Source organism: Podarcis gaigeae (genome assembly GCF_964106915.1).
Source record: "Podarcis gaigeae genome assembly, chromosome: 2".
Lineage (NCBI taxonomy): Eukaryota > Metazoa > Chordata > Lepidosauria > Squamata > Lacertidae > Podarcis > Podarcis gaigeae.
The window spans coordinates 3,080,977-3,102,666 of record NC_139679.1 but is presented as its reverse complement, the minus strand read 5'-3'; the positions used below and the strand labels follow the sequence as shown (position 1 = coordinate 3,102,666).

Sequence of the window (21,690 nt, the reverse complement as noted above, 5' to 3'; positions counted from 1 at the left end):
TTTCATCCGTACACAGAAAAGACTTGCTAGTAAGTGGGGGAAACTTGGTAGTTTCACAGCTTTATTTTCCAGCCTTTGTGTATAAAATTTAACTGGTACAAGATGACCTCTTTTCACAAAGCCACAGCACTTACCTTTATCTTGAGCTTGATCAGCAATATCCACTCGTATTCTCCTGTTCCCTAGAGACTGAACATACAGTGGAACATTAGCATTTTAAAGCCCATTTTTTAAAGAAGATGTACAGCAAGTTCAAGGTTATATCTGACCAACACATGTAGAAAATTGCTTTGTAAATGGATGCACCTATCACTTTAACACACGGAAAAAAGGATGCTAGCAGAATTGTTATTTATTAAACTGACTAAAAGTGACTTAGCATAAAAAAGAAACTTCTGAGACATTCATATTTTTAAAAGGTAAGATTAAAACACCCCACCCACTAAAAGAGGCCACAGATTACTAAAAGCCAAAGACCTGGCAGAAATGAAATGTTTTTGCCTGGCATCCCCAGGTATGTAATGATGGAAGCAGGGATGCCACATTGTTCATGTGTTCTCTCTAATGTGAAGGGTCATGGAGTTTTAAGATGCCTGATGGAGTTAAATTCAATCAAACCAAGGCCTGGATCTTTCACTCTGTCTTTCACACGACTAGAGAAGATTATGTTTATGGCCCACGAAAAGTCTCCAGTCTTGCAAATAGGTTGACACAGGGTATCAAAAGCTTCTTCATCCAAGAGTGTATCCGGTGTTTCTGCTTGTGTACCAGACTTCTGCTTGCACAGTGCAACTTCCTCTTCCTCCCTCCCCATTGCACCCTCAATATCTGCAGCAACAAATACAACTGCTTATTTTAAGCTTCCAAGCTGTCACAAACACCCTTAACAGTTTACAGATTTACTTTCCTGTACCTATTATAGCTTTGTCCTTTGCAAAAAAAATTGTTGAGGCAGAAAAATGGTTTGGATGTCTTCAGGTGGTATTGTCTAGACTTCAGAGGCAGGATCACTTGCCAAGTATCTGAGATGGCCAGAATAATCTACTTAAAATAGCTAAGGCAGGAGAACAACCACCTGAAAATGCTTTTTGCTGAACGATAGTTAACACTTTTTATCTGGCTTGTCTGAGAAAACTGAGTCCAATTTCTTGACCCAAGTTGCTTGAGACTTGAGACATGCCAATCAGAACAGGACAGATCACTGCTGTCCTTAAGTACTTCAACAGACTGCTCTGAAGATACAAAATTGGGGGGGGGGGGCCAACTTCTAAAACGTGGCTAATTTTATCTGATTTTGCTTCCATTCATTGCACTGTTATCTTTGCCATTTTACTATAGATTGTTTTCATGTCACTAGGAGGAAGATAGAAGGGGGGAAATTACTGAGCCCACTGTTGGAGATTGAGGTTAACAGGCACTGTCCCAGCTTCTAAAAAATATGTAAGGTTACTATTCTAAAAGTGCCTAACTTGAACTGGTGGATATGAATGTGTTCAAAATCAATGTGGCTGCATTTGGCTGCATCCAACTTCTCAGAAGCCAATTGGAGATAATAAAAGGCAGTCCATTTCAGATGTATACCATGCATCTTCTGAAGCAGTCAATTTTTACAAAAATAAATATATAATAACCCCAACCTTTCAATCGGCAAGCCCAAGGGGCTCAGTGGTTTAGACCACAGGGCCAGCCGTGTCCCTATTGTACCTTATTTCCAGCACTGCTTCCAAACAAAGCATGCATTATTCCATAAACACGTTGGAATCCTCTGTGCATCCTGAGGAAATCCTGAGTAACTGGGATTTGCCTAAGATGAACAGGTTTCCTGCCCTTAAACTTACAGTCTGCAAACATTATTAGGAAAATAAAATTTCTAGGGAGTGCAACTGTAGAGCCTTAAGAAACCTTACTCTGGCAATCCAGATCCTTGCCAACTCCTGCAAAGGGTTAAACCCCTGAAAACAGTCTTTTAGCTCAAATTATTGCATTTAATGATCGAACAACAGAAGACTCTCGGATGGGGACCTCAGTGTCTGGGCTGAGCAATGCAGGTGGAGACGCTCCTTCAGGTATACTGAACTGAGTCCATTTAGGGCTTTAAAGGTCAGCACCAACACTTTGAATTGTGCTTGGAAACACACTGGAAGCGTACTTAATCGTATGTGGATAGGTTTGCAAGCAGCAACATGGTTGGGCAGCCTGCATAATCTGCCTTCATCCTCAGGTTATTTTTAGAAACATACTGCCTTTTGTGCCCTGAGAGTTTCACATCAGCTGACAGAAATGCACCAGATCCTGTTACAGGTTATCTCTTTCAATGATTCTTTCCTCTCTAATCCAGACATAGATATACCTGCAAAGTGAAGTACTTTCTATGCATCATTACTTCAATCAAGTTTTCAAGAGTTTTGCTCCTTTGAATTTTCTCTCCACCCCAGAGGCTGGGCTACATCAAGCCAAAGGATATGACTACATTTCTTGGCAGATTTCAACTCACCTCTTCATTGAGGCTCAAAGCACGGAGCATGGAGTCCAGGTCTTCAAACTCAGCATATCCAAATCCTTTCAACCTCTCTGGATTACTAGGCTCCCGTGGTAAACGAACAGCACTTATCTGCAGTTGAGTGAGAGGGGGAAATATTTTAAGTAAACATCTTCCTACAAAGAAGATGCAGTGGTTGTCTCCAGGTGCCATACTCCACCCACTGCACTTATTTAAATACATTTTCATGCCACCCTTCACCCTTAGGGTGGCCTTTATAAAATACAAACTTGTATAACTCGCAGGCAATTGAAATCCAGGATAAAATGTCCTTGGGCTTTACTCATTTGTTTGTTAAATGTGTATCCTACCTTTCCACTATATGGTGCTTGTATATACAGAAAACACAAACAAACAATGTTATTTCATAAAACTTATATACTGCTGATAGTAAGAAAACCCCCTCAAAGCAGTTAGAAAAAAACCTTTAAAAAATTAGTAATAGCAATAAGGGCACTTGAAAAGAGAAAGGCAGGAGTGGATGCAGGTGATAGATTTTCACTCCTTAAATCAGACCACATAATATACTCTGGTGTTTCACACCAACAGAACGATTATCCTAACTCTATGATTCTACACACGCATCACTAACACCAATTATTCTTTCTGCTTCACTTATAAGATGATATTGAAACACTGGAGGAACACACCTTTTACAGCACACTATTATGCATGCCTACTCAGGCTCCTCCCATCAAGTTAAATGGGCCTTAACCCCAGCTAAGTGTATACAGGACTGCAGTCTTAACCATCCTGATTTCAATAAAGACTGCTTAAAAAGATGCTAACTTTATTCTAGGTCAGGAGTACTCAGAAGGTAGATTGGAACCAACCAGCAGATCACCTGAAGCTTATACATTTCTATTTACACTGCACATTCATTGCTATCAAAGCTACCAAATATATATTTAGACTAATGGCTAGCAGGGAAGAATCTTCTTCAGTTTTTGACCACCACAGGAGAGTTAGATCTTTCTTGGAGCTTGACTCAAGATAGGTGTAACAACAAAGAAGATCAATGATGCTTTCCTTTATTGTACAGGAAGTTCCTTCCAACATCAAATGCAGTTTCATCACACCTGTCTTGTTTCTTTTTAAGCCCCAAGCTATGTACAGCATTTCAAAACAAGAGGCTTGTCTGCTGGGAATTGTGATCTGTCCTTCCAGCATGCTAAATCACTAGAGGTACAATTCCCAAACCATGTGACAAGAGAAACCCTCATGTGCTGTGTGAAATAGCAGTTCACATGAGTTCTGAGCACATCTCACAAGAGCTGCCTGTTGCATCTCTTCACAATTTACTGTTCTGGCCTTGCCTCCTTCCAATTTAATTCTGTTCAAGTGGGGGAGAGAGGAGAACCAGACTCTTGAAGCACAGTGTCACTACTTTTTTTTAAAGGCATAAAAGGTAAAGGTACCCCTGACCATTAGGTCCAGTTGTGGACGACTCTGAGGTTGTGGTGCTCATCTCGCTTTACTGGCCGAAGGAGCCGGTGTACAGCTTCCGGGTCATGTGGCCAGCATGAGTAAGCCGCTTCTGGGGAACCAGAGCAGTGCACGGAAACGCCGTTTACCTTCCTGCCGGAGCGGTACCTATTTATCTACTTGCACTTTGATGTGCTTTCAAACTGCTAGGTTGGTGGGAGCTGGGACCGAACAACGGGAGCTCACCCCATCACGGGGATTCAAACCGCCAACCTTCTGAACAGCAAGCCCTAGGCTCTGTGGTTTAGACAGGCATGCCTTTGCTTTATTGCACTTCGCAGATATTGCTCCTTACAAGAATGTGGGTGCAGCTGCAGGAAGCCTGGCAACTTCCAGGGGAAGGAAACCCCCCAGTACTGGCGCCACCACCCCTCCTCTTCTAGCCATGGGAGTGGAGCAGGCTGGAGACAGGTTTTTCTCTTTCTGCCCCTGCAACTGGGGTGGGGTGGCTTAATAGACTACAGTATAAACATAACTTTGATATGTACTGGGATATCCCAAAAATTGTGTGACTTGCTTTATTGCGGTGGCCTGGAACCGAATCCACTATATTTCTGATCTATGCCTGTACCTGCCAGATGTTTGGACACAAGACCGCTGACCAATCACCCACTCAGCAAACTGCATGAAACATCACTATTTTAAGGGGTGGCTGCCTGCTTTGGGTTAACCAGAAGCAGAAAACTACTCTTTACAATTGATAGGTTTATGTAGCATAAAGCTATTTGAAAATAGTAGAGTTGGGTCTGTTGCTGCCTTCCAAGCTGTAAGGTATTGAGAAGCTAGAAACAATATAAAAATCCAGATCATTCTTCTCACTTTATAAAGCGCTCTTTACTTCATCAAAGAGGCCTGGGATTTCTACCAGCTGCTAGGGAAACTCCTGTGGAGTTTCATATCAGAAACATCATCTTTAAAGACAAGGCATGTGCGGAATTTCTCTTGACATTACCATTTTCACACAGCTTAAGATAATGCTGCTATCCTCTCAAGGTGACACAAAAAATACCTGGATTCTTATTGAATGCTTTCTACTGGATTCCACGTGGCACTACCAGACCGTGAACTTTAAAGCTACCCATGAAATACTCACATTAAGCCCTCTGAAGAAGTCCTTGATGGACTCTTCTGATACATCATAGGGCAGGTTTCCCAGAAAGGCAGTGTAGGGGGGTGACTTTGGGAGACGGCTTCTGTCAATATTGGGCTCCCGAGCTGCCCGAGGTGCAGTAGGCAGGATGGAACGGTCAATTGGAGGGGCTCGGTACACATCGTCATCATTGCTATGCCAGGTGGTAGAAACTAGGAGGGAAAAGCGTTACACATTAGAAAACACACAGAGCATTTACAATGAACAGCAAAGAATGTTCAGCCTCCATTCGACTTGTGAGCAGCGAGGAAAGTATTGGAGACTTATAGGGACTGGTCACTATTAGACAAGAGCACCACCTCCACAAACCACCCCAAATGGGATTCATTTTTCCAAGCAAACAACAGCCTAATAAAAATGCCATGCCATTTCATAAGCAATTTCCCACATTCTAACTCACAGAAACACAAGCAATTGGTCCCAAACAATCCACTCAAAGAGAATGTATGGGAAATGGCTGCAAAAAAAGCAGCCAACTGTCCTAAAGAACAACTCCATATTAGTAGCACTTGCAATGACTGCTGACAAATGTTCACTTCAAGGTGTGTAGCTGAGGGCTGTGATGACTCTCCAACACCTTGGAGAGGTATCACAAAGAGGTATTATAAATGAACCAGTGCCTCCATGTGCAGGGAAAGATGCTGCAGCAACACTTCAGTCTTTTGCAACCTCAGGGTACATAATACAGGGCCCACCCTGAATGCCACTCTCTATGTGACTGAAGCCAAGTGACAGTCCTGCATGCTCTTAAAGTTTCCATGGGCTGTATTTCTTAGGAAGATACACTGCTTAATGTCATTGCATACACACCAAAAGCCCACCAAATTAGAAATGGGGAGGGGCTTGTGATAGCTTCAGAAGGACTCAGTACTGGGGAGGAATATGGTACCTTAGCTCTGAAATTGTATTAGCTTCATTGTGCTCCAAGCACCCCCAAAGCTAAGCATGACAGCAGAGATAAGACCCCACCCTTTGGGCATAAATTTTGGCTTCTTACCATGGCTGGAGATTTCCATAGCTGTCCTAGTTGACACTTATTTTGTTTTCTCTAATAAAACAAAATAACTACTTACCCAAAATTCATTATAAAAATGCAGCAGAGAACAAGAAACTGCTAGTATTGGCCTTCCCCAATATGGTACCCTTCAGATATAGGACTGCAACCCACCATCATCCTTGACTATTAACAATGCTGACTGGGACTGACTGCAGTCCAACAACAAGTGTATGACACCAGTTTGGAGGAAAGAGATAATAGCTGAAAAGTCAAGATTAGAAGAAACTCCAGGATGTTTTCTCACTGACACCTATAAACTGTTCAGCAGAAGCAAAGCAACCCCCCCCCCCGAACCAAACACCATTATTATGTTTTATCTTACCATCTCCTTCCAGATCGTCTGTCTCATCTGCCCAGCTAACTGGTTTTGGAACAAAGGTGGGAGCACCACCGCCATCCTCTGCTAGAAAGTCTGTCAGAGTCAGGGTCTTCCCCTTCTTGTTCTTCTTCTTAGCTGTAAGAAATAGAAAAAGTGATACAAAAGCCTCTTCAAAACGTTGGAAACTGCTATTGTCCTTTACCGTTCACTTGCATACACAATGCCGATCAGTCTATTGCTACTGATTTGAACACAAGCAACCAAACCAAGCAATCTCAAAAGACAGTAGGAACTGCCATTAAGACAGGAAGACATTGATTTACAAATCCACTTTTCCACAGCAACACCCAATCACACATTTCAGCACAACCAAAACATACACTTGAATTCAAACAGATTCAATTTCAAAATCAGTAGAAAATAAAGTGTTGTACAGCTTCATTCCCCGTCATTTTCCTGTTGTGACAGTGTTCTAAGTTATCCCATCCATAGATAGCAGTTTGTAATGAGTTCTTGGTAAGCCAAGAAAATATTGGTATTCTGCATTGTAAAAAAGGAAAGTGTTTGCAGAGAGGCATTTCATCAGGAGAGAATTTCATAGGCAGGACACCACTGCCTCCTTTTTGGGGTTCAGAGGAGCAAAATTTAACAAAGGAAAGAAGCTAGCAGCATGGCCCAGAAATGGGATCAGGACAGAGAGAAGTCATCTTGGGTCCAGATGACCTGCTGAGCCAGAAGCTCACTTCCTACTCAGCTTAAGCCAAGTCACACAATGGCTTTACAAATGAGGTAAACATCAGGGAGAACTCTGTATACCCAACAAGCCTCCACGAATCCACAAACCAGAGAAGAGAACTGTTGGCCAGTGATAATACTCAGAGCTCTATATAAGACTCCTCTTCATAGTTCTCTGTCAATTGTACTTAACTTGTGGGAGGTCTCTTATTCCACACTGGGGGAGTTTCTGCCTCCAGTAAAACTCAAGAGAACCGCCCTAGTTACTGGGGATCCCCAATGATAAAGAATGCTGCATAACTTATAATAGAAAAACAGTCAACACCAAATGTTAAAATCCTAAACACAAAGAACACAACTGCCACTTTGTTCACCTTAATTGTTATATATTTTGATGGCACAGCAAAAATTATATTGTGGTTTTGCTTGCAAGGAAATCTAGCAAAAGTCGTCTACTCAATACACAGAATGCTGGAATTAACATTCAAAGATGCCAGCTGAGGGTTTAAAAAAGAGTAGGAACCCTTAGAAGCTTGCTATCCAACCTACGTGGGTTTAAATGGACCTTAAATGTAGCATTAAGCAAACCCTTCCTGTTAAAGGTAAGGAAGTGTAACACAAGAGTTTTATCATGTACTTTCATAGATGAATAAAAATCTCATTTCTCAGGTTGCATGGCCACACCAATTTTTATATGTGGAAAAATCACCATGAGTCAACATCTATCACAGGATCACTATTTGTGTCAAATGTGCTCCACAGAAAATCCCAGTTTTGAAATGTCATGAAGACTAATAAAAACTAAAATTCTACAGAACGCCTTTGGGCTTTTACCATGTCAAAAAAGGAACGCAAAAATTCAACCTATTTCTAGATCTTAGGTGGAAACCTTAAAGCCCTGGCAAAGGAACCAGCGCTTCCTAACAATGGTAGAAAACAGCCTACACACAGAGCAGATAACCTTCTATCCTAGAAGCACACAATTCTTTATTCTTGGAAGTCTGCCCTTTATCTTATGTGTCAGACAGACAGAATGGGAGGGTATTTGCTATGAGCTGTCAGAATTTGAAACAGAGAAGAATGCTACCCTAAATGCTTTTTAAAATTATTATTATTATTATTATTATTATTATTATTAGGAAAGAAAGTCTTGTTTTTGAGCTCGATTATCCTATCTGAAATGCTGCTAAATATTACATACCAAAGTTGTTGGCCCATACAGTGCTGCTAGAAAGCACACTTGTAAGCAGAGGAACAGCCTCTAGAAGAGAGGAGGATCTGGAATAACTGATACTATTGAGGCCACAGAAATGTCTTTAGGGAACATCCTTTCCAATGTAAAAGGGGCACACAGTGTTTCCTACTTCTTGGAAGAGTAATGCACTTTCTGTTCCTTAGAAGTACAAACTCCCCCTTAGAACAGGTGACTAACTGGGCCGTAGTAGGATTATGCTGTCCTTGGCTGGAGGATAAAACATACTGAGAGGGGGAAAGAGTAAGGAGCTAAAATTGGGGGAGAGGGAGGAACGGTGGGCAAAGTCAGTTTAATTCTTTATAAGCAAGGATTTGCCAGCTTTAGCTGGCCTTGGTGGCCATGCAACAACCTTTGCTACCCACCCCAAAGGGGTGATTCTTGCCTGTGATCTTATGCTCCAAGTACTACTGCAACAGCAAGCCCCTACCTACCTTTCCTAGGTAGATGGTGATGGTGGAGACAAGGCTCTGCCATACATTCTCTTTGACCTTGTACACTGCTTCTATTTGTCTCCCAGCACTAGAGAAGGGCAGGGACTCTATTCAGAATAAGGGTTGAATAAGGGTAGACCAGGCTGGCAAGTCCCCTACAATTTGCAAAAAGAAGCAATCTGCTATGGGGCTGGGTGGGAAGTGAAGTGGGGAGAGACTGTGTGGCCCACTCACATGATCTCTGCTCACATCTTCCTACCTCTCCTCCACTGAAGGAAAACTAGAGGGCAATGTCACATTTATAAACTGCAGTCTTTTCATCAGCTATCAGTAATATTCACACCACAGTTATATACCAAAAAACATGATGTGTGCAACAGCCACAATATTTACTGAGAGGAGTAAAGTTTTGAACTTGGGTCTTTAATAAACAAGCCCAACATTTTGTTTATTACATGGAGCTGACCCACCAGCAAACACACTTCTCCAGTGACCACACTTGTGTTTTGTGGATCATCTAACTTTAGGCCTTTTAAATTTTACTATTTATTGTCTATATACAGGCAGTTCTATATGGAGCTCGGGGGGGGGGGGGGAGAGACCTTTAACAGTCCCAGCAAGAACGAATTGAGAAGCTCCAGCAGGCTGTATCGGACCATGTCCCAATAACATTCCCAGGCTGCTAGCAGGACGGAGAGGGGATGAATAACAGAAGACAGAATAACAGAAACAACTCTCCTAATATTTACACAGCAGCTCTATTTTATCAGCTACTATTGCACCAATGTAAGCAAATTTTGCACAACCCTTGATTCATCAATTTTCGCTGTCCTTTCATTTACTTACATTTATATACTGTCCAAAAACAAAGTTCTCTGGGTGGCTTACAATAATGAACATATTGTTAAAACTTATCAGCTATAAAAACAAAATAATACTGCATAATTTGAAAAAAAATAATTGGGAGGACATAACCTGGCATATGAATTTCCATGACTTATGATGATGTCTATCCTCACTCATACTAATGCCAAGTGATGTTCTGAACAGCCACTTACTACTCACATCTTGGCAACTTATCACTGACTGCTCTGCATTCCTTAAACCTTTGTCCTGGAGTAAAACAAGTGTGTGTATATAGCACTCATGAACTCCCCCGTCAGTAACATTCTATCTTGGAAAGAATTATGGAGAACGAAAACAAGCAGCTTCAACTCTGCATTCATAGTTACGTTAAAGCTGCAGCCATGATGACCAACAAGCTGGATATTTCCACTGCAATTACCAACAGTAATTGGTGAAGAAGCAACATTGAAGCATTATGATTCACTGCTGATAGGGTGATTCATTATATACCACATTCAATGCTGTTTCAAGAAGACTACAGATTCGACTAGGGCTGGATCCTGTTTCCTACACCACCAGCAAACAGAGAATCCTACTCCCTCTGTGTGAAAAGCATGGGTATGGGAAATGGACCCAGTGCTATGGACTGGAAACACCTAATGCTTTTGAGCTACGGACACCCATTTAATTTACTTACTTTCTTCTGCAACCTGCATAGTAATTGGCCAATACTTGACCAAAGATAAACGGCATGGTTTTAAAATATTTGCTCCCTCCCCTCTCTTATTAAGAGTGCAAATCCTACAGTAAAGTTACAGGGTCATGTTTATCTGCCTCCACATTGTGATAATTTCAATTATGTCATCACATTGTGACTTCATGGCAAGGTTGTCAGAATATATGAAAAGTACCCTTCAAACATAGGCAGCTTTGCCTACTTACAGTGAGGAATCTCAGTCTCATCATCGTTGTGCTTTGGAGAAGTATGTTTTTTGAGCTTCCCAAACAGACTCTCCATTTCCCAGTGACTAGAAGAGACTGGTATTCCAATGAGATCAACATGCCTGTGAGTGGAAACCTCATTGTAAAAGGTCCCATTAGAAAGAGGAAGAGCTGCATGCATCTCTGTGCATATGTGAGGCTCCTGTTTTAATCACAGTCATCAAGTACCACAAACAGCAGGGCTGGGAAAGACTTCATGAGAGCCTAGAAAGTTGCTAACCCTTCAAGTAACTACTGGACAAGGAGATTATCCGTGCCCATAACAGATTTGTACAGCCTATATACTAAAACTGGACTCCAATTTAATACACAATATTTATACACAAATCATTTAGTGTTCAAATACAGCACATCCTTACAACAATCTTGTAAAGCATGTTCCTATTTTTCCAAAAACAGGGGGGGTAGGTGAGGGTCAAAATTATTTGCTTGCTCATAGAAAGGCAATAGGCCATCCTAGTTCATGATGTAGTCTTGGTCACTTTTCTACACAAGCACCACTGTACTGTCAACTGTGTAGCTTAGGAAACCTCTTTGTAGCATGCAATAAAAACAGGACTTTCTGCATTGCTGTCCAAAGGCTCCAACATATAGCTCCTCCACACCACGTTTGGGATAGGAATATTCAAAAATACAACTGTGGTCCTTTCAGTCCACGGTCTGGAACCCCAAAGCCCAATGTAAAAGGAATTACATACAGGAACCCAACTTGATCTTGTTAACAGCACACTTTTCTTTTGGCTTTATTTCCCAGTCTTTTTAACATTTAAACCACAAAACCTTCACACCCACAACTCTCCTCCTACCCTCATTAACATACAGCACTGGTCATATCCACTGCAGATAAATCAAGTTTAAATAGGATACAGAACTGCTGCATGGGCCCTAGGGGCACTCCCCAAATGACGTCATCAGACAAGATCTATTTCAGTGAAAGGCAGGAAAGACCCTCCACTGTGCTTTGCTCATCATAGTGCACAGTAATAATCTCAAAGCCCAACCTGTAAACCAGGCATATGCAAACTCGGCCCTCCAGATGTTTTGGGACTACAGTCATACCTACAGTTACAGATGCTTCATGTTGCGTTTTTTCGGATTGCGGACTGCCGAAACCCGTAAGTACCGGAATGGGTTACTTTTGGGTTTTGGCAGTCGCGTGTGCGCAGAAGTGCCGAATTGCAACCCACACGTGTGCAGACGTGCCACTGCGGGTTGCGGACATGCATCCCGCACGGATCATGCTCGCAACCCGAGCATCTACTTTACAACTCCCATCACCCCTAGCTAACAGGACCAGTGTTCAGGGATGATGGGAGTTGTAGTCCCAAAACATCTGGAGGGCCGAGTTTGCTTATGCCTGCTGTAAACTGCCATGGGGCATCAGTAGAAGCTGGTTGTTATTGACTCAAATTTCTATCCAACAATGCCCAGAGGCTCCTGCAGCAGCTTAATGATATCAGTACAATAATTTAAAAGCATAAATGAAAGTGTAGTAATTACCTTCTTACAGAGATCAAACATATGAAGGAATATAAAAGTTTACTGGACATAAGATATGAAGTCTTTGTCATAGACAAATGTTACTACCATCTGTATCAGCAGCTCACTTTGACTTTTGCACATCCAAAATACAACTAAGACATTTGCCCAGTTCATAATGTTTCAAACTGTGGTGTGGTTCCAGTTAATACTATCGGTTAACAATCCATGTTGCACATATTCTGGTTTAAGGTGACTCCTTGCTTTGCAACTCAGAGGCTGCAAACCTTTTAGCATTGTATTTATTGGTACGACTATTTTAAATATAAAATTAGCAGCCTTAGATGCTCAGTCACTTACAAAATTGAATGCAATGAAAATGCCATTTAAAAAACCCAACAACCCACCAGTTTCCTTAACAAAATATTAGAGTAAGCCCTTTTGGAGTGTTGAAGTTCAGGCTGGTAAGGACAAACACACACAGAGAGTACTGAACTATCAATCAGCTTAGGAATTATTTAAAAATTTAGTTGGTTAGAAGCAGGCAGCCTACTAACTGCATTTTTAACAAACTATATACCTTCACATGCAGCCATTTCCACTTTCTTTTGTCCCCCATGGCATGGCACTCTTAAAAGTGGATATTTGTATCACTTTCTCAGTGACAACAAATGCAATGCTAACAAGCAAGAACTGGACTCAAAACCTGCAGGCTCAGTTTGCATCAAATGGCTGACAACTCAGAGAGAGCAAGCAGTACGGCAAAGTCACACTGCAAAGATACACAGTGTTGCTTGATCTTATATCACCAACCCTGTCAAAGATCAAGAACAATACTGAATAACCCCCACATGGCTGAAAACAGTTCTTCTTGCTTGGTATAGGGTATCCATAACTCAACAACAGTCCCTGCCTATATTACAGGCCCCCCGTTTTGCCAAACAAGACCCCATTATGCCCATATTGTTCAAACCTGCAAGGCTGTTTTCGTGGCATCTCTTGTTCTAAAGAACTGGGTCAGAAATTAAGACCTAAAAGCTACTGTCAAGAATAGATACAATTCCTGTAACTTAGCTGAGGCAGCAGCAGCAGCCACAGAGAAACTGCTGTTGAAATACAATCTCCCTGTCCTATCATAACACAGCTTTATGGAACTGCTTATCACGTTTATCATCTGAGGCACAAAATATATGCTCATAAGGATTCTTTGAGCAAGTCACCATCTCTCAGCCTAACCCAATTTGCAGGTTTGTTTAAAGGCTAACACAATGATATATAATCAACCCTTATACAAAGGCCTGACAATAAATATAAACTTTAAAAAATCTAATGAATAAATGCACTATGCCAATGCAGTATGACAAAAGAATACCTACCTTTTTTAAAAAAAAGAGGAAATGGATTAGCTCTCTTTTCAATTAAGACTGCAAGTGAAGGAAGCTTGCCAAACTTACTAGATTGAATAATACACACTGCACTGACCTATGAAAAACAAATGCAACCAGGTTTCAAGCTCTGCTGTGTTTTCTGGCACAGCCCACTGTGTCTACGCAAGATGCAAAAGATTCACAGTTGTATAAACAGTAGTTTCCAAACTTTGGCAAGAAGGTAAATTATTTAAAGCCATCATTCCAGCTAAGACTTAAAAAAAAAAAATGTGATTCAACCCCTTTTAAGTCCCCTAGGTGCTAAAACCCCCAATCAGGTTTACAGTGGACTCAGACTTATGGAGAGAATAGAATTCAATGCCGTGCTCATACAAGCATTTTTGCTTGCCAGGCTGAACAATCTCCCCTTCTTTTCCCATCGCATGCTGTTCTGAGAGTTCTCCCAACCCTCCAGCAGATTTGGGGCAAGCGGGGGAGGGGGGGAGCTCGTTACACTAGTGCTGGCTTTCACAAGTGCACCAGGTTTGCTGAATCCGGCCCACAGGGAAAAAACCCCTCAAGTATTTAAGATGTGCTTCTCAAAGCATTTGCAATGGTTTGTCCTACCATTAGGAGTCAAATAGCAGAATGCCTGATCTCTGCAAAGACCATCCATTATGACAGAGGTGTTTCATTTCTGGCAGCAAATGTCTCAAAGTAAACTGTAGAATTCTAATGGAATTATGACTGGTTAACTGCAATACTATAGTATCCAGCTAACAAGATACAGAAGGTGTGCCCTCTCATTTTCACTTTAGTATTTTTAGTGCAGCTATTTGGTGCAGTCTGGTGCATTTCAAAGGCATATGGAAGTCAGCCACCATAACTAAACCACTGGGAAAAAGTCATGCCTGGCAGAGATCGACCCACAACATCTAAACAGACACAAAGAACTTATTACCCAAGCAGACAGACACAAAGAACACTTACACAAGAAACATTCACACTTTGTTTTGTATGGAAGATGCTGCAGTGCTCCTCCCTAATTCTTAGGGATCCCTTGTGCTGTTATGCAAACCATATTCAGAGATTAAAAATATGCCACATTATCTTGGCAGGTCAGAAGAAAAGAATGAAATACTAAAATCCTCCTCACCTTGAGCAGTCCTCGAGCTTCCATTTTCAGCAGCGGAAACCACTCCAGGAGCTAAGAAAGTGGAATGTTGGAATAAAGTAAACAAGGGATACTCTATGCCCCCCACCAAAGCCAAGCAACTGGGCTGCAAAAAGTGTAGTGTGGGAGGTAAGCTCAACATGTAATGAGAACCTAAACACCAAGGATGGGGAACCTGTTGCCCTCTGGATGTTGTCTCCTAGGGCAGTGTTTCCCAACCTTGGGTACCCAGCTGGTTTTGGACTACAACTCCCATCATCCCTAGCTAGCAATACCATTGGTCAGGGATGATGGGAATTGTAGTCCAAAAACAGCTGGGGACCCAAGGTTGGGAAACACTGTCCTAGGGAACTCCTGGGACATGATACTGCAGAATGACTGATGCCCAGTTTCTGTATTACTGAGAGCTACTCTGTTTTTCAAATACCAGTCTGGGGGCAGAACAATCTAATATTCTCATTAATATTTTAAAAGTATGTATCGATTTGTGAACTTCAAAATTTAGAAATAAAATTATGTATTTAAAAATCAGCTTCATTGTCATCTTGTAAGGACTTACTAAATGTAACCGAAAACAATCTTTTTTAATGTGCAGATGTAGGGAATATAGTACAGGTGAGAGATTTGCCTGCAGAACACAGTTCCATGGAACACAGCTATCAGTGTCACCACATATCCCTTAGATGGAAGAGTTGGACCTTATGAAAAGCACAAAGAGCAATCCTGTTACCTGGCAATGGAGGGAACAAAGAGGTGCCTTTCAGAGTCAAATAAATAACCTATCCAAAGCCCATCAACTTCACCCTGAGGTTGATCTTAGGCAGATGTATTTTCCATTATCCAAGACACAATTTGGAATTGTTACACTAGAGCTTGGCAGACTATTGTGCTATCAACACACAGAAATAAAATTAACTCTCCAACAGGAAGACACAAGCATCTTCTACACAGATGGCAATGTGCTATGTCCCCATCAAAATAGGGAAGTAGTGTGCAAAGAACAAGAGAAGGCTCATTTTATGTTAAAGCAGAAATGCATACAGAAAGCATGGTAAGTAGTACCCTGTGGACCCAACTGTTCCTATGTTTCTTCCAGCAAAGACAAAGCTAAGCAAGCAAGCAAGCAGCAGGAGTCAGGCCGCAACAGACCCAGCATTCCAGACATTTGATGGGTAAATTTTATATTTGAGAAATAGCCTGCAACTCACAGCATACATGAAGGAGAATTAAATGGTAGACTGGACTGCAACACTCCAGACTGCAGGCAAGGAAAGCCATTTCTGAATCTTCCCCCCCCCCCCCCATTGTAAGGAAGCTACTAGCATATCAGTCGGTGTTTCTAGTCCAGCCTGATTTTGCACTGTGCTCATTTTCATGTGGGTGTTGTTTATAGAGGGGAATTTTATATGATCCCCTTTCCATTATGAAGGTCATTCTACCACCTCATCCTGCTGCACCTATAGACAAAGTCAATCTTTTCAAGACTGGTGGTGTGTGAAGGAAGGGAACTAGGAAACCAAGTGGCAAAATGACTGGCCCAAACCCACACAAAACGTACACAGCCCAATACACCAGGTGTTATAAGAGATATAACAAAGAACAGCCTGGACACTTCCCTAGTAAACTGCAATGGCGTAAATAGGAAGGCCATCTTGGGACAGAGCAAGAACACAGCCTCCAGAGAAGCCAGATAACAGAAAAGTAGGAGGCCAGAAGGCAACCATACTAGGCAAGTAAGATCGGGGGCCGTGAACGCGCAGGGAAAACTTCTCTCCCTCATGGAGAGAGCGCAGCCCTTTGCGCGCACACAGGAGTCTCAGCAACCGCTCCAGCAGCTCTCCGAGGTGGGCTGGTTTTCTCAGCCCCCTCCCCGTATTCCAAAGCAGGGCCGAGAGGGAGACGACAGTCCTTCCCCCACCCGCCCAGGCCATCCTGGGAGCTCGGGGTCCAGGAGGGCTTCCGGATTGACCTCTCGGCTTTGCTAATTCCTTCCCGGGGTGGGGGAGAAGGCAGGCAGGCAGGCGGCGGGTGCGCGGGGAAGGTGGGCCCCTGAATGCCACCCGCTGCCGGGGGCGGCGGCGAGGGAGGCGGGGCGGGCAAGCGCCGGGCGACCAGCTCCCCGCAGCCTCCGCCGCCCCGCCCCGCCAGCCCGGGCGGCGGCGGCGGCGAGTCAGCCAAGCAGCACCCACGTGGGCGCCGCCCAGGTCCGCCCTGCCCCACCTCGCCCGCGCCTGCCGCGCGCCTGCGCACTGGGACGCGGCCCAAGAAGGTGCCATCTGCCGCCCCGCCGCCCCTCCCTGACGGAGCTCCAAGTGCCGCCCGCGCCCCCCCGCCCCCCCAACAGGCCGGAGCGGGAGCCGCGCGAGGCCGCCTGGTTCGAAGCCGCGCGCCCGCTCCGGTCTTGGGGCGGCTGGAGGGCGAGAGCCGCCTTCTCGGGGGGACGCGCTCCCGGCTCCCGCCGCCCCGCTCCCGGCTCTGGAGGGAGGCCGAGCCCGGCGCGGCCGAGCGGCCTGCCTGGACCCGGAGGCCCACGCGCCCCGCGACCGCCGCTCACCTGAGGCCGCCATGTTGGGAAGAGGGAGAGAAGGCGAAAGGGCCCGGATGCGGCCGTCACGTGATTATAGCGAAAGAGGCGCCTCCTCCTTCCGAGGGGGGCGGGTCCGAAAAAAGGGAAGCCGGCGGAGGGAGCGGGTTGGCGCCGCGGTTCTCAGTCCGGAGAGGCGCCGCGGTCGCGCGGTCGGGCGCAAGCGCGAGGGAAAGCGGAGTCGCGTCGAGCGGAGGCGAGGCCGGAAGTTCGAGCCCCGCCGTCGGCGGCGCCTTGAGTGGGGGGCTGTCGCGCAGCAGGGGGCGGAGGGCGGCCCGAGTTCGGCCACTTTAAGATTGGCTTTACTGGCCCGGTGGGCCACACCTGCGGACCTTCCCTCCTACGCCTCCCGACCGTGGCAGGGGGTCGGACTCGACCCTCGGGGTCCTCGAGGATCCCCCTAGCTAGTTTGCTTTACTTGTTGAATTATTATTGTTGTTGTTGTTATGGTTAAAATTGTATACCACCTTTCACCGAAAGATCTCAGAGCAGCTCACAACATAAAAACAACAAAGTGCATAATACCCCTCCCCTCCCACAAACACATTTAAAAGGATATGCTTCTTTGGAGCTGGTGACCCCCCCACGTCCCAGACCCCCGCAATTTCCACATTCAAGATGAGGGAAGTAGCAGTGGCACCCTGCAAGGAGAAAACTAGCATGCGGGGTGGGGGGGAAACTTTCTCGCTGATGATGTGCTGATTTTTTATTCAGTGCCAGTGGGAGGTTTTTAATTTGTTTTAAATGTTCTGTAAAGTTCTCTGTTAAGTTTCAGGGCTCTTGCTGAAAACTCAAGCCTCCCCTGCCATATTTGGAAAAGTTATTTTTAAAAGTGGAGAAAATGTTTAATTTTATGTTGTTTTATGTAATCTGTGTTGTCCACTTCATATTTTCTGCCACATAAATTGCATAGAATCCTACGATTGTAGGGTTGGAAGGGACATCAACGGTCATCTAGTCCAAGCCCCTGCAATGCAGGAACCACAACTATCTCAGTTCTTTCGGCTTTAATCAACAGCATGAGAACTGCTAAATAGATTAGCTATGTGGTGGGGAAAAGATGGTCGTCCCTATGTGATAAAAAAAAAACAGAGCATCCTCCACAGACCTGGAGGGGAAGAGGAGCCTTCTCTCAAGCAGTGTACGGACTGGGGCCAATGAGAATTGTAGTACAGAATATCTGAAAGGCACTAGGTTGGAAAGGATTAATTTGAATGATCTTAAGGTTGGTGTCCAGAAGCAAGGGATAATACTCATGTATTATCAGGGTCCACCCAGATAAACAGTCAGCATGTCAGCCTCTTTCCCCCTGCAAGAAACTACTGTGCCTCATCTCTGCCTCATCAAGATCTGCTCCAGCTCTCTGCCAGCAAAGTCTTAAGATCTGACAACCTTAGTGAAAGCGGATGGGAATCTGCGTTTTGTACCTGCGTATCTGTCTCTGCATGTGTGTGCAGCTACAGCCAATACAGTATCTCTTGGAACCCACAAGATAAGGGATGGGGAGCCTGTTCTCCTCCAGATGTTGTTGGACAACAACCCCCATCATCATTGACTCTTGGCTGAGGCTTATGGGAATTGGAGTCAAACAACATCTGGGGTGGCACAGGACTCCCATCCCGGTCCCAGTTATTTCACTTCTAGAAACCTAATCTCCCCCCAAAACAGTAATGGGACAATGTTTTACAGGTGCTAGCTAGAAAACATGAATCCTTCTTGGAAAATGTTGCATTATTTATTTTTTATGCCATCTTTCTACACAGTGGTATTCAAAGTGGTTAAAATACAATGTAAAACACAACAGAAAGATGAAATACAACATAAAACAATTCTATATAAAACAAGGCGATAAGAAAACAAATCAAGGATAAAAGCAATCCAATATTGACATTATACTGGGGCTGGAGATACGCCACTGAACGGATGCTGAATTCAGTAAGTGCTCAGCCTGGGAAGGGTGGTGGGAAACAGTCAGAAAATAAAAATATGCTGAGAAAAGGGCACATACACCCTGCTCTGTGCCTTTTGGAAGCACTGCCGTAGCCCACCAGTCAGGAACTGTGTCAGCAATGACACCCACAGTTCTTGGAGTAGGGTTTATGTACTAACAATGTAACGCTAGGCATAAAATTCATAACTAGCACAAGTATCTTCATCACAAGCCAACAACTATAGAAGTCTGTTCAGCCTTCCAGAAAAGCCTCTAAATTGGAGCTGAGCATAATACAAGCCGATTGTCCCTAAATGGGTAGATCAATCCTATACTCCACTTACAGGGCAGCTGGCAAAGTTATGCAAGTCTGATGGGAGTCTTCATTATTCTTAAGGAAATTATTATACATGTGGAGGGGAGAAAAATCATAGTTTAATCAATGCATGAATGAAATGGACATATGCTTCTGAAAGTGATACATCCATAGAAATCATTGCCTTCTGATGTGATTGTCTGCCCTTAGAGGAAAAAAATTGGTACATGGGCTTAGAAAGCAGAGTTCAGGCAAATAGGCAGCTGACATTATTTCAGCAAATAATAACAGAAGAAACAAATACATCTGAAGGAGAAACATCAAAATTACATGAAATATAGATTAGGAGGTGGGCACAACAAAAATGTATGAGATTCTGATCTTAAATGTGAACATTGATATGAATACATGCAATATCACATGAAGTATAAAAAACCTATAGGTGGAAATAATTCAATAAAATTTGTTTGCTGATGATATAACACAGCAGTTAACTTACCCTATATAAATGGAACTCAACCCCCTTTCTTCTGGAGAAGCTGCACCGATAAAGGTGCATAGTAAGGTAAAGGACCCCTATGGGGTCATGTTGCCAGCATTGACTAAACTGCTTTTGGTGCAATGGGACACCGTGATGGAAGCCAGAGTGCACAGAAACACTGTTTACCTTCCCGTCCTAGCAGTACCTATTTGGCTACTTGCACTGGCATGCTTTCAAACTGCTAGGTTGGCAAGAGCTGGGACAGAGCAATGGGAGCTCACCCTGTCGCACAGATTCGAAGCGATAACCTTCTAATCGGCAAGCCCCAAAGGCTCAGTGGTTTATAGGATGGACATATCCAACAGTAATTTTATTTTTGGAAGCAATTTTTAAGAATTAGAAAAATACGATGCCAGATTAATACAAAAAACAAAACTAAGAACTTGAAAGTAAAGAGCTAATACCAAAATTCCTATAACTAAACAATTACCATAACTGGGTTTAAAAGGAGCTAACCTAAAAGATCACACAGAAAAGATCCTCTCACTTCTGATATACTCTACAGATCACTATACTCTGCAGGAGACAGTTTACTGAAGATACCAATTGGGCTGTTTGGGTGGTGGTGCCTATTCTTTGAAGACAGGTGCTGTCTCAATTGTCTTTTCAGTGCCTATCGAAGACCTTCCTTTTTCAACAAGCCTTTTAAGTGGAGAGTTTTATCCCAATCTGTTACTGTATTGGATTTGAAATTGATTTTTATATATGTCTCTGTTAAACCACTTCGGGATTTTCATGAGAATAGATGCAATAAATAATTAATAAAAGGAAAATGTAGAAACAACACCTTGGTCACATGGCACAAATTCATTTTGTGTTCAGACAGGAAAAGAAGCCAGGGATCCATCATCTTACCACTCTGAAATACTTGAGGAATAAGCAGTGTAATACAAATTAGAGACACAAACCCAACGTGTTGAAGGCAGTTTTCTGGACCCAAATAAAGCTGCGAACTCTGTAGCTCTGTCTAGCATTGCATTTGAAAATATATATAATAATGTGTTGAATACCTGGAAGGTAATACAGAAAATATTATGCATGTTTCTAATTTTATTGTGAGCATATTATTATCTATCTAACAAATTAGGAAACAGTAGCATTGAAAAATATCCTGTTTATGTTTGGCCTCCATTGTGTATTGTCTTATTTAGATATTATATTTATATTTAATACTGTTGTTGAATTATATTCCCAGGGAAACTTTCACTTTGTTTGTTTGTTTTCTGGACTTTCAATGGGTCCTACTTTGAGTAGCATTGGATACAGCCCTTATTCCTGACTGGACAGCATTTCTAATTTGTTTTATTTATTTAAAGCGTATTGTGCTTTTACATATCTGTGCCGCTGCTTTTAGATTGTTTGTGTTTTTATGAGATGGGGGTGGGGCACTATGCTGGAAAATAATAAATAAATAGAGCACATACTTCATGATCCAGCTGCTGCACCCAGAGGCTGCTTATAGCTTTGCAGTCTGAGGTCA

General features: G+C 43.2%; 1 protein-coding gene across 3 annotated transcripts in view; it reads right to left on the bottom strand.

The window, feature by feature from the left end:
• The window catches only part of EIF4B (eukaryotic translation initiation factor 4B), a 37,833-nt gene extending 17,253 nt beyond the window's left edge, over positions 1 to 20,580 (bottom strand). The window contains exons 1-6 of one of the 3 annotated variants that reach the window (XM_083729196.1): positions 17,394 to 20,580; positions 14,822 to 14,872; positions 6,554 to 6,685; positions 5,118 to 5,326; positions 2,495 to 2,611; positions 135 to 189 (exon numbers count right to left, since the gene is read on the bottom strand). In XM_083729196.1, coding sequence (XP_083585322.1) covers positions 135 to 189; positions 2,495 to 2,611; positions 5,118 to 5,326; positions 6,554 to 6,685; positions 14,822 to 14,872; positions 17,394 to 17,406 — 577 coding nt within the window. In that variant the 5' untranslated portion in view covers positions 17,407 to 20,580. Of the gene's footprint in view, positions 1 to 134; positions 190 to 2,494; positions 2,612 to 5,117; positions 5,327 to 6,553; positions 6,686 to 10,514; positions 10,656 to 14,821; positions 15,039 to 15,178; positions 16,861 to 17,393 lie in introns of those variants that run through there. The other 2 variants (XM_083729195.1, XM_083729197.1) reach the window with 2 other exon arrangements.
• Between the last annotated feature and the right edge of the window lie 1,110 nt (positions 20,581 to 21,690).